This window comes from Oncorhynchus mykiss, chromosome 7, assembly GCF_013265735.2.
Source record: "Oncorhynchus mykiss isolate Arlee chromosome 7, USDA_OmykA_1.1, whole genome shotgun sequence".
Taxonomy (NCBI): domain Eukaryota; kingdom Metazoa; phylum Chordata; class Actinopteri; order Salmoniformes; family Salmonidae; genus Oncorhynchus; species Oncorhynchus mykiss.
The window spans coordinates 85,737,479-85,749,812 of NC_048571.1; the positions used below are offsets into that span (position 1 = coordinate 85,737,479).

The 12,334-nt window shown below is 50.2% G+C and overlaps 1 protein-coding gene across 2 annotated transcripts in view; it reads left to right on the forward strand.

The window, feature by feature from the left end:
• Positions 1-7,316, forward strand: part of vgll4b (vestigial-like family member 4b) — a 94,950-nt gene extending 87,634 nt beyond the window's left edge. For both annotated transcript variants that reach the window (XM_021610783.2, XM_021610782.2), the window contains 3 exons: positions 3,136-3,361; positions 3,496-3,625; positions 6,317-7,316. In XM_021610783.2, the coding sequence (XP_021466458.2) occupies positions 3,136-3,361; positions 3,496-3,625; positions 6,317-6,564 (604 nt within the window). In that variant the 3' untranslated portion in view covers positions 6,565-7,316. The remainder of the gene's footprint in view (positions 1-3,135; positions 3,362-3,495; positions 3,626-6,316) is intronic.
• The last annotated feature ends 5,018 nt before the right edge of the window (positions 7,317-12,334 follow it).

Sequence of the window (12,334 nt, forward strand, 5' to 3'; positions counted from 1 at the left end):
TCTATATCTCTCTCTACACCCCCCTCTCTCTCTACACCCCCCTCTCTTTACACCCTCTCTTTACACCCTCTCTCTACACCCTCTCTCTACACCCTCTCTCTACACCCTCTCTCTACACCCTCTCTCTACACCCCCTCCTCTCTCTACACCCCCTCCTCTCTCTACACCCCTCCTCTCTCTACACCTCTCTCTCTACACCTCTCTCTCTATACCCCCCTCTCTTTACACCCCCTCTCTACACCCTCTCTACACCCTCTCTCTACACCCTCTCTCTACACCCTCTCTACACCCTCTCTCTACACCCTCTCTCTACACCCTCTCTCTACACCCTCTCTCTACACCCCCTCCTCTCTCTACACCCCTCCTCTCTCTACACCCCTCCTCTCTCTACACCCTCTCTCTACACCCTCTCTCTCTACACCTCTCTCGCTCTACACCCTCTCTCTACACCCTCTCTACACCCTCTCTCTACACCCTCTCTCTACACCCTCTCTCTACACCCTCTCTCTACACCCTCTCTCTACACCCTCTCTCTACACCCTCTCTCTACACCTCTCTCTCTACACCTCTCTCTCTCTACACCTCTCTCTCTCTACACCCCTCCTCTCTCTACACCCCCTCCTCTCTCTACACCCCCTCCTCTCTCTACACCCCTCCTCTCTCTACACCCCTCCTCTCTCTACACCCTTTCTCTACGCCCTCTCTCTACACCCTCTCTCTACACCCCCTCCTCTCTCTACACCTCTCTCTACACCCCTCCTCTCTCTACACCCCTCCTCTCTCTACACCCCCTCCTCTCTCTACACCTCTCTCTCTACACCCCTCCTCTCTCTCTCTGCACCCCTCTCTCTCTACACCCCTCTCTCTCTATCTCTCTCTCTCTATATATCTCTCTCTCTACACCCCTCTCTCTACACCCCCCTCTCTCTCTCTCTCTCTCTCTCTACACCCCCCCCTCTCTCTCTACACCCCTCTCTCTCTCTCTCTGCACCCCCCTCTCTCTCTCTCTCTGCACCCCCCTCTCTCTCTCTACACCCCCTCTCTCTCTCTACACCTCTCTCTCTACACCCCTCCTCTCTCTACACCTCTCTCTCTACACCCCTCTCTCTCTACACCCCCTCCTCTCTCTCTGCACCCCTCTCTCTCTATCTCTCTCTCTCTCTACGCCCCTCTCTCTCTATATCTATCTCTATATATCTCTCTCTATATATATCTCTCTACACCCCTCTCTCTCTACACCCCCCTCTCTCTCTCTCTCTCTCTACACCCCCCCCTCTCTCTACACCCCTCTCTCTATATCTCTCTCTCTCTCTATATCTCTCTCTCTCTACACCCCCTCCTCTCTCTCTCTACACCTCTCTCTCTCTCTCTACACCTCTCTCTCTCTCTCTCTCTCTACACCTCTCTCTCTCTCTCCACATCTCTCTCTACACCCTCCCCACCCTCAGCTGACCAGATTTGTCATGTTGGTAAATGAAGACGTTGGCTGGGGGGCACGTGGTAGATGTAACAGTGGACTGACTGCAGATGTTTTTCTCAATACTCTAGTGTCCTAGTTCTGTAGTTGCCTTGTGGAAGAATAGACCTGCTAATGGATCTGTTGTAACATGTATCAATAGGGCTCATTGTTTACAATGTAAACAGTGTTTCCCCTTGTATTGTTGTGGTGTTGTTCTGAAATATAGCTGAACTGGTGTGTTTTAAAGCAGGGGTTCTCCAACCTCTCCTCGGGGGGAACCCCCAGCCCCCAGGCTTCAAAAGCACTGTATTAAAGTAGTGTTGAACATGACCTTGACCTGGTGCAGTATGGGAGTGGTTTCATTATAATTATATATATTTTTAATGAAACCTTTATTTAACTAGGCAAGTCAGTTAAGAACAAATTCTCATTCTCATTAACATGACGACTCCCTGTAACGTGACGACTCCCTGTAACGTGACGACTCCCTGTAACGTGACGACTCCCTGTAACGTGACTTTCAATGCTGCAGAATTTGTTGGTACCTTTCCCCAGATCTGTGCATCGACACAATCCTGACTCAGAGCTCTACGGACAATTCCTTCGACCTCATGGTTTGGTTTTAACGCTGACATGCACTGTCAGCTGTGGGACCTTATATAGACAGGTGTGAGACAGCAAATATTTCTAACGGTTTCTGCTTTGTCGTTATGAGGTATTGTGTGTACATAGATTAGACTGAGTTACAGTTCAAACAGCACCAGCCAATAGTCTGGAGACACACACCTACTCATTCCAGGGTTTTTCTTTATTTTTACTATTTTCTACAATGTAGAATAACAGTGAAGACATCAAAACTATGAAATAACACACATGGAATCATGTAGTAACCAACAAAGTAAATAGATTTTTGATTATTTAAAGTAGCCACCCTTTGCCTTGATGACAGCTTTGCAGACTCTTTGAATTCTCTCAACCAGCTTCATGAGGAATGTTTTGCCAACAGTCTTGAAGGAGTTCCCACATATGCTGAGCACTTGTTGGCTGCTTTTCCTTCACTCTGCGGTCCAACTCATCCCAAACCATCCTATTTGTTCAGTGTGTGTACACTGTGTACAAAACATTAGCAACACCTGCTTTTTCCATGACAGACTTACCAAATGAATCCAGGTGAAAGCTATGATTCCTTATTGATGTCACCTGTTAAATCCACTTCAATCAGTGTAGATGAAGGGGAGGAGACAGGTTAAAGGATTTTTAAGCCTTCAGACAATTTAGACATGGGTTGTGTATGTGTGCCATTCAGAGGGTGAAAGGGGAAGTCAAAATATTTAAGTGACTACCTGGTGTCCATAGCTGTGTTGCTGTGACTACCTGGTGCCCATAGCTGTGTTGCTGTGAACTGACATCCATGGCCCTCCCCCTCTCCTCCTTCTTGTTCTCCTTCTCCTCGTACAATCTCCTCTTGTTCTCCTGGGTCCTCTTTCACCAGGCACCAAACAGAAGAAAACACTCAAACAGGGAGGGGGGGACTATCTGAGCTCGTTCAATAAGAAGTGTAGAAATGTTTTTCGTTGCCCTATTGAATTACCTTTGTTCTCTGTCTGTCTTAGAGGGGTTGGAATAAAACACAAGACAAGTTTCCGATAAAAGGTATCTTCTCCTACTCTCTACAGAGGCAACTATCGTAGTTCCAAGGACCCAAGGGACCGCAGCCGTAGCCCCATAGAGAGAGCCGCCGCACCCTCCATGGGTCTCCATGGCAACCACCACCTGTACACCCCCCACCGCCACATGCCCTGCCTGGCCATGGACCAGCCTCTCGCCCTGACTAAAAACAACATGGACGCCGCCCGCACCCTCGCCATCTCGCCCACCGTCAGTCCTGTGGAACGCCAGCAGGTAGAGAGAGAGAGAGACAGTCTTTCAAAGCTCAGAGCATGCAGGTAAAACGTTGTCTTCAAACCACATGCAAAAGGCCTAAACGTGTGTGTGTGTGTGTGTGTGTGCGTGTGTGTGTGTGTGTGTGTGTTTAGAATCGTCCGTCAGTGATAACGTGCGCTCCGGCCAACAACCGTAACTGTAACCTGCCTAACAACGGCTGTTCCAACAACCTGCCTAACAACGGCTGTTCCAACAACTACAGCAGGAGACCAGCCAGCAACTGTAAGTACTATACCATGATATATATTATACACATTATATGTACATGTATGCTGTAAGTAGCATACTACTTTAATATTATAACATACTACTACCAGTACAGAACCACAAGATCTTGCCGACAGGTCGCCTCGCTTCGAGTCCTTAGGAAACTCTGCAGTGTTTAGTTTTTTAAAAAGTATTATTTCTTACATTGTGAAATCTTAACATACAGCCGGGAAGAACTACAGGATATAAGAGCGACGTCAACTTGCCAACATTACGACCAGAAATACGTCTTTCCCGAAGCGGATCCTTTGTTCGGACCTCCAGCCCGGACAGTGGATCTAATCCCAGAAGCCGACCCAAAACAACGGTGATGCAGAAGAGGCAGACTGAGCGGCCTCTTGGTCAGGCTCCGTAGACGTGCACACCGCCCACCGCTTCCGAGTATACTACTCGCCAATGTCCAGTCTCTGGTCAACAAAGTAGACGAAACATGGTTCTTTCGGGATATGTTGTCGGAATCGGTTCAGCCACCGAGCTTCTCTGTGCATCGCGCCGACAGAGATGAACACCTCTCTGGGAAGAGGAAGGGCGGGGGTGTATGCCTCAGGATTAACGACTCATGGTGTAATTATAATAACGTACAGGAACACAAGTCCTGCTGCTCACCAGACCTAGAATTCCTTACAATAAAATGTTGGCCATATTATCTCCCGAGAGAATTCTCGTTGGTTATCATCACAGCTGTGTACATTCCCCATGAAGCAGACACCATGACGGCCCTCAAGGAACTTCACTGGACTCTATGTAAACTGGAAACCACATATCCTGAAGCTGCATTTATTGTAGCTGGGGATTTTAACTAAGTAAATTTGAGAACAAGGCTACCTAAATTCTATCAGCATATTGATTGCAGCACTCGCGCGGGCACTACACTCGACCACTGCTACTCTAACTTCCACGATGCATATAAGGCCCTCCCTTTGGGCAAATCCGACCACGACTCCATCTTGCTCCCACTGTCTTTATAGGCAGAAACTCAAACCGGTTGTATCCGTGACTAGAACCATTCGACACTGGTCTGACCAATAAGAATTCGCTCTTTTTAAGATTGTTTTGATCACGCAGACTGGGATATGTTCCGGTCAGCCTCGGAGAATAACATCGATCTATACGCTGACTCAGTGAGTGAGTTTATACGGAAATGCATTGGAGATGATGTACCCACTGTGACTATTAAAACCTACCAGAAACTGTGTATGGAAAAACTGAAAGTGCGAACCGCCGCATTTCACCATGGAAAGAGGTCTGGGAATATGGCCGAATATAAATAGTGTAGTTATTCCCTCCGTAAGGCAATCAAACAAGCGAAATGTTGGTATAGGGACAAAGTGGAGTTGCAATTCAATGCAAGACGTATGTGGCAGGATCTACAGGAAATAACGGACTACAAAAAGAAAACCAGCCACGTTACGGACACTGACGTCTCGCCTCCAGACAAACTAAACACCATCTTTGCCTGCTTTGAGGATTATACAGTGCCACCGTTGTGGCCCGCTAACAAGGATTGCGGCCCCTCCCCTCCTTCTCTGTAGCTGACATGAGTAAGACATTTAAACGTGTTCACCCTCGCAAGGCTGCTGGCCCAGACAGCATCCCTAGCCGTGTCCTCAGAGCATGCGCAAACCAGCTGGCTGGTGTGTTTACGGACATTGACAGTCGTCAATCTCTCCCTATCCCAGTCTGCTGTCCCCACATGCTTCAAGATGTCCACCATTGTTCCTGTTCCCAAGAATGGCCACTATTTACATTGTTTTTGTTCACTGCTGCTAATCACTGTCTATGTCTAGTCACTTTACCCCTACCTACAAATTACCGGTACCCCCTGTATATAGCCTTGTTATTGTTATGTAATTTTGTTACTTTTAATTACATTTTTTAGTGAGAAAATATGTTCTTCTTTCTATTTCTTGAACTGCATTGTTGGTTAAGGGCTTGTGAGGAAATGTTTCACGGTAAAGTCAACACCTGTTGTTTTCGGCGCATGTGACAAATACAATCTGATTTTAAATGAAAGGACTCATCATAGATATAACCGGTTTTAGCATGGACATTACCGTCGAGGGCTTCCACCATTTTAAAGTAGTCAACTGGGTGGGGATTCAAATGTGTTGGGAACGATCGGCCAATGATCAGAGAGCAGAGAGAGTCTTCTTCAAAGCGGGTTGCCCATGGCAACGGCTTTAAGCTATATCACCGCCATCTAGTGGCCACAAGAGTTAGTTCAGGACTCCAGCACAGCAGGTGGCAGTAAAATCACCAATGTAAGCTTTTATGCTTTTTTTTTTAAACACAATGGAAGAAGGAAATTGACTACTTTTAAAATGGATATAGTCTCAATGAAGCTACCTTGGCTGTCCGATGCCATAATGACACAGATCCAAAGATGAGACCTCTATTTAAGTCTTAGGGCTCTATCCGTTTGTCCAGGGGGGGAAAAAAAACACCAGATTGGACTGTTCCACGGCCAGCCGTTATGAAACAGGTCTCTCTTGACAGTAGGCTGGTTTACCATGTTCTGTCTGCCGGGTCAATACATGTATAGTCCTGTAGCTGTAGTAGATTTAATGAACCGGTGTCTGTGTCGTTTGCTTCTTCCTCCTCTCTCCTCACGCAAAAAGTGAAATGTCCTCTCCTCTTCTCTTCCAGCCAACTCGGCGTGTGTTGACCCGGTGATCGAGGAGCATTTCCGTCGCAGCCTGGGGAGGAACTACAAGCAGCCGGAACCCGTCACTAACTCTGTGTCCATCACCGGCTCTGTGGACGACCATTTCACCAAGGCCTTAGGAGAAACCTGGCTGCAGATCAAAGCCAAAGGAAGCTCCTCCTCCTCCCCTGACTCCTCCCCCAACAGTCACATGGTCAACCACAACCACTCCCCTTCGGTTGTGTCCTGAAGGGAGGAGCTTGAGTAGGCCAATCAGAGCCAGTTATACCCCGCCCTGTTCACTGTAACCACAGGGCTGGTTGAACCGCTACTGGGAGGGTATTGTTTGTTTTGCTCCAGCCCTACACTAACGCCATCTAACACACCTGGAGCAAAAGATACGGAGGAGTAACTGATTTTAGATCAGGGTCGTATTCGCTTCCTTTTCTGTTGTTTAATTAGCTATAATGTGCACAAATGCATACGACCCTGCTTTATAACAGGGCTGGAGTAAAACCCTGCATCCTCCAGTAGCTCTCTGGCCTTGGTCCCTGGTAATGACTACCCTGAATGATTTTGGCCCCACAGAGAGCTGTGTTAATAGCTAGCTATATAGCCGTGTACATAGAGGATAGAGGGGGGCGTTTCCTTTTTGGCATTTAGTTGGATTGTATTATTTGGTTGAAGTAGGTTTGTGTTATTGGATGCCCAAAAAACGTTGACAACAAAAGCGTTTGTTTCTATCCTGTGGATTCTCTATGGAGAAGCAGCTCAACCAACCACATGCCTTCGTTACCAAAGAGAAACTCGGATGCAAATCTGTCACCCCATTTAACAAAGAAAAGAAAAAGCCATTATTTTATTTCCCTTTTCCATCTCTCTAGCACCCCACTGTAAAGTATCGTCTCCCGTCCTCTACCCTCCTCTTCTCTAGCACCCCACTGTAAAGTATCGTCTCCCGTCCTCTACCCTCCTCTTCTCTAGCACCCCACTGTAAAGTATCGTCTCCCGTCCTCTACCCTCCTCTTCTCTAGCACCTCACTGTAAAGTATCGTCTCCCGTCCTCTACCCTCCTCTTCTCTAGCACCCCACTGTAAAGTATCGTCTCCTGTCCTCTACCCTCCTCTTCTCTAGCACCCCACTGTAAAGTATCGTCTCCCGTCCTCTACCCTCCTCCTCTCTAGCACCCCACTGTAAAGTATCGTCTCCTGTCCTCTACCCTCCTCTTCTCTAGCACCCCACTGTAAAGTATCGTCTCCCGTCCTCTACCCTCCTCTTCTCTAGCACCCCACTGTAAAGTATCGTCTCCCGTCCTCTACCCTCCATCTCTCTAGCACCCCACTGTAAAGTATCGTCTCCCGTCCTCTACCCTCCTCTTCTCTAGCACCCCACTGTAAAGTATCGTCTCCCGTCCTCTACCCTCCTCCTCTCTAGCACCCCACTGTAAAGTATCGTCTCCCGTCCTCTACCCTCCTCCTCTCTAGCACCCCACTGTAAAGTATCGTCTCCCGTCCTCTACCCTCCTCTTCTCTAGCACCTCACTGTAAAGTATCGTCTCCCGTCCTCTACCCTCCTCTTCTCTAGCACCTCACTGTAAAGTATCGTCTCCCGTCCTCTACCCTCCTCTTCTCTAGCACCCCACTGTAAAGTATCGTCTCCTGTCCTCTACCCTCCTCTTCTCTAGCACCCCACTGTAAAGTATCGTCTCCCGTCCTCTACCCTCCTCCTCTCTAGCACCCCACTGTAAAGTATCGTCTCCTGTCCTCTACCCTCCTCTTCTCTAGCACCCCACTGTAAAGTATCGTCTCCCGTCCTCTACCCTCCTCTTCTCTAGCACCCCACTGTAAAGTATCGTCTCCCGTCCTCTACCCTCCTCTTCTCTAGCACCCCACTGTAAAGTATCGTCTCCCGTCCTCTACCCTCCTCCTCTCTAGCACCCCACTGTAAAGTATCGTCTCCCGTCCTCTACCCTCCTCCTCTCTAGCACCCCACTGTAAAGTATCGTCTCCCGTCCTCTACCCTCCTCTTCTCTAGCACCTCACTGTAAAGTATCGTCTCCCGTCCTCTACCCTCCTCTTCTCTAGCACCTCACTGTAAAGTATCGTCTCCCGTCCTCTACCCTCCTCTTCTCTAGCACCCCACTGTAAAGTATCGTCTCCCGTCCTCTACCCTCCTCTTCTCTAGCACCTCACTGTAAAGTATCGTCTCCCGTCCTCTACCCTCCTCTTCTCTAGCACCTCACTGTAAAGTATCGTCTCCCGTCCTCTACCCTCCTCTTCTCTAGCACCCCACTGTAAAGTATCGTCTCCCGTCCTCTACCCTCCTCTTCTCTAGCACCCCACTGTAAAGTATCGTCTCCCGTCCTCTACCCTCCTCTTCTCTAGCACCCCACTGTAAAGTATCGTCTCCCGTCCTCTACCCTCCTCTTCTCTAGCACCTCACTGTAAAGTATCGTCTCCCGTCCTCTACCCTCCTCTTCTCTAGCACCTCACTGTAAAGTATCGTCTCCCGTCCTCTACCCTCCTCTTCTCTAGCACCCCACTGTAAAGTATCGTCTCCCGTCCTCTACCCTCCTCCTCTCTAGCACCCCACTGTAAAGTATCGTCTCCCGTCCTCTACCCTCCTCCTCTCTAGCACCCCACTGTAAAGTATCGTCTCCCGTCCTCTACCCTCCTCTTCTCTAGCACCCCACTGTAAAGTATCGTCTCCCGTCCTCTACCCTCCTCTTCTCTAGCACCCCACTGTAAAGTATCGTCTCCCGTCCTCTACCCTCCTCCTCTCTAGCACCCCACTGTAACGTATCGTCTCCCGTCCTCTACCCTCCTCTTCTCTAGCACCCCACTGTAAAGTATCGTCTCCCGTCCTCTACCCTCCTCCTCTCTAGCACCCCACTGTAAAGTATCGTCTCCCGTCCTCTACCCTCCATCTCTCTAGCACCCCACTGTAAAGTATCGTCTCCCGTCCTCTACCCTCCTCTTCTCTAGCACCCCACTGTAAAGTATCGTATCCCGTCCTCTACCCTCCTCCTCTCTAGCACCCCACTGTAAAGTATCGTCTCCCGTCCTCTACCCTCCTCTTCTCTAGCACCCCACTGTAAAGTATCGTCTCCCGTCCTCTACCCTCCTCCTCTCTAGCACCCCACTGTAAAGTATCGTCTCCCGTCCTCTACCCTCCATCTCTCTAGCACCCCACTGTAAAGTATCGTCTCCCGTCCTCTACCCTCCTCTTCTCTAGCACCCCACTGTAAAGTATCGTCTCCCGTCCTCTACCCTCCTCCTCTCTAGCACCCCACTGTAAAGTATCGTCTCCCGTCCTCTACCCTCCTCTTCTCTAGCACCCCACTGTAAAGTATCGTCTCCCGTCCTCTACCCTCCTCTTCTCTAGCACCCCACTGTAAAGTATCGTCTCCCGTCCTCTACCCTCCTCCTCTCTAGCACCCCACTGTAACGTATCGTCTCCCGTCCTCTACCCTCCTCTTCTCTAGCACCCCACTGTAAAGTATCGTCTCCCGTCCTCTACCCTCCATCTCTCTAGCACCCCACTGTAAAGTATCGTCTCCCGTCCTCTACCCTCCTCTTCTCTAGCACCCCACTGTAAAGTATCGTCTCCCGTCCTCTACCCTCCTCTTCTCTAGCACCCCACTGTAAAGTATCGTCTCCCGTCCTCTACCCTCCTCTTCTCTAGCACCCCACTGTAAAGTATCGTCTCCCGTCCTCTACCCTCCTCCTCTCTAGCACCCCACTGTAAAGTATCGTCTCCCGTCCTCTACCCTCCTCCTCTCTAGCACCCCACTGTAAAGTATCGTCTCCCGTCCTCTACCCTCCTCTTCTCTAGCACCCCACTGTAAAGTATCGTCTCCCGTCCTCTACCCTCCTCTTCTCTAGCACCCCACTGTAAAGTATCGTCTCCCGTCCTCTACCCTCCTCTTCTCTAGCACCCCACTGTAAAGTATCGTCTCCCGTCCTCTACCCTCCTCCTCTCTAGCACCCCACTGTAAAGTATCGTCTCCCGTCCTCTACCCTCCTCTTCTCTAGCACCCCACTGTAAAGTATCGTCTCCCGTCCTCTACCCTCCTCTTCTCTAGCACCCCACTGTAAAGTATCGTCTCCCGTCCTCTACCCTCCTCTTCTCTAGCACCCCACTGTAAAGTATCGTCTCCCGTCCTCTACCCTCCTCCTCTCTAGCACCCCACTGTAACGTATCGTCTCCCGTCCTCTACCCTCCATCTCTCTAGCACCCCACTGTAAAGTATCGTCTCCCGTCCTCTACCCTCCTCTTCTCTAGCACCCCACTGTAAAGTATCGTCTCCCGTCCTCTACCCTCCTCTTCTCTAGCACCTCACTGTAAAGTATCGTCTCCCGTCCTCTACCCTCCTCCTCTCTAGCACCCCACTGTAAAGTATCGTCTCCCGTCCTCTACCCTCCTCTTCTCTAGCACCCCACTGTAAAGTATCGTCTCCCGTCCTCTACCCTCCTCTTCTCTAGCACCCCACTGTAAAGTATCGTCTCCCGTCCTCTACCCTCCTCTTCTCTAGCACCCCACTGTAAAGTATCGTCTCCCGTCCTCTACCCTCCTCTTCTCTAGCACCCCACTGTAAAGTATCGTCTCCCGTCCTCTACCCTCCTCTTCTCTAGCACCCCACTGTAAAGTATCGTCTCCCGTCCTCTACCCTCCTCTTCTCTAGCACCCCACTGTAACGTATCGTCTCCCGTCCTCTACCCTCCTCTTCTCTAGCACCCCACTGTAAAGTATCGTCTCCCGTCCTCTACCCTCCTCTTCTCTAGCACCCCACTGTAAAGTATCGTCTCCCGTCCTCTACCCTCCTCTTCTCTAGCACCCCACTGTAAAGTATCGTCTCCCGTCCTCTACCCTCCTCTTCTCTAGCACCCCACTGTAAAGTATCGTCTCCCGTCCTCTACCCTCCTCCTCTCTAGCACCCCACTGTAAAGTATCGTCTCCCGTCCTCTACCCTCCTCCTCTCTAGCACCCCACTGTAAAGTATCGTCTCCCGTCCTCTACCCTCCTCCTCTCTAGCACCCCACTGTAAAGTATTGTCTCCCGTCCTCTACCCTCCTCTTCTCTAGCACCCCACTGTAAAGTATTGTCTCCCGTCCTCTACCCTCCTCTTCTCTAGCACCCCACTGTAAAGTATCGTCTCCCGTCCTCTACCCTCCTCCTCTCTAGCACCTCACTGTAAAGTATCGTCTCCCGTCCTCTACCCTCCTCTTCTCTAGCACCCCACTGTAAAGTATCGTCTCCCGTCCTCTACCCTCCTCCTCTCTAGCACCCCACTGTAAAGTATCGTCTCCCGTCCTCTACCCTCCTCTTCTCTAGCACCCCACTGTAACGTATCGTCTCCCGTCCTCTACCCTCCTCCTCTCTAGCACCCCACTGTAAAGTATCGTCTCCCGTCCTCTACCCTCCTCTTCTCTAGCACCCCACTGTAAAGTATCGTCTCCCGTCCTCTACCCTCCTCTTCTCTAGCACCCCACTGTAAAGTATCGTCTCCCGTCCTCTACCCTCCTCCTCTCTAGCACCCCACTGTAAAGTATCGTCTCCCGTCCTCTACCCTCCTCTTCTCTAGCACCCCACTGTAACGTATCGTCTCCCGTCCTCTACCCTCCTCTTCTCTAGCACCCCACTGTAAAGTATCGTCTCCCGTCCTCTACCCTCCTCCTCTCTAGCACCTCACTGTAAAGTATCGTCTCCCGTCCTCTACCCTCCTCTTCTCTAGCACCCCACTGTAACGTATCGTCTCCCGTCCTCTACCCTCCTCTTCTCTAGCACCCCACTGTAAAGTATCGTCTCCCGTCCTCTACCCTCCTCTTCTCTAGCACCCCACTGTAAAGTATCGTCTCCCGTCCTCTACCCTCCTCTTCTCTAGCACCCCACTGTAAAGTATCGTCTCCCGTCCTCTACCCTCCTCTTCTCTAGCACCTCACTGTAAAGTATCGTCTCCCGTCCTCTACCCTCCTCCTCTCTAGCACCCCACTGTAAAGTATCGTCTCCCGTCCTCTACC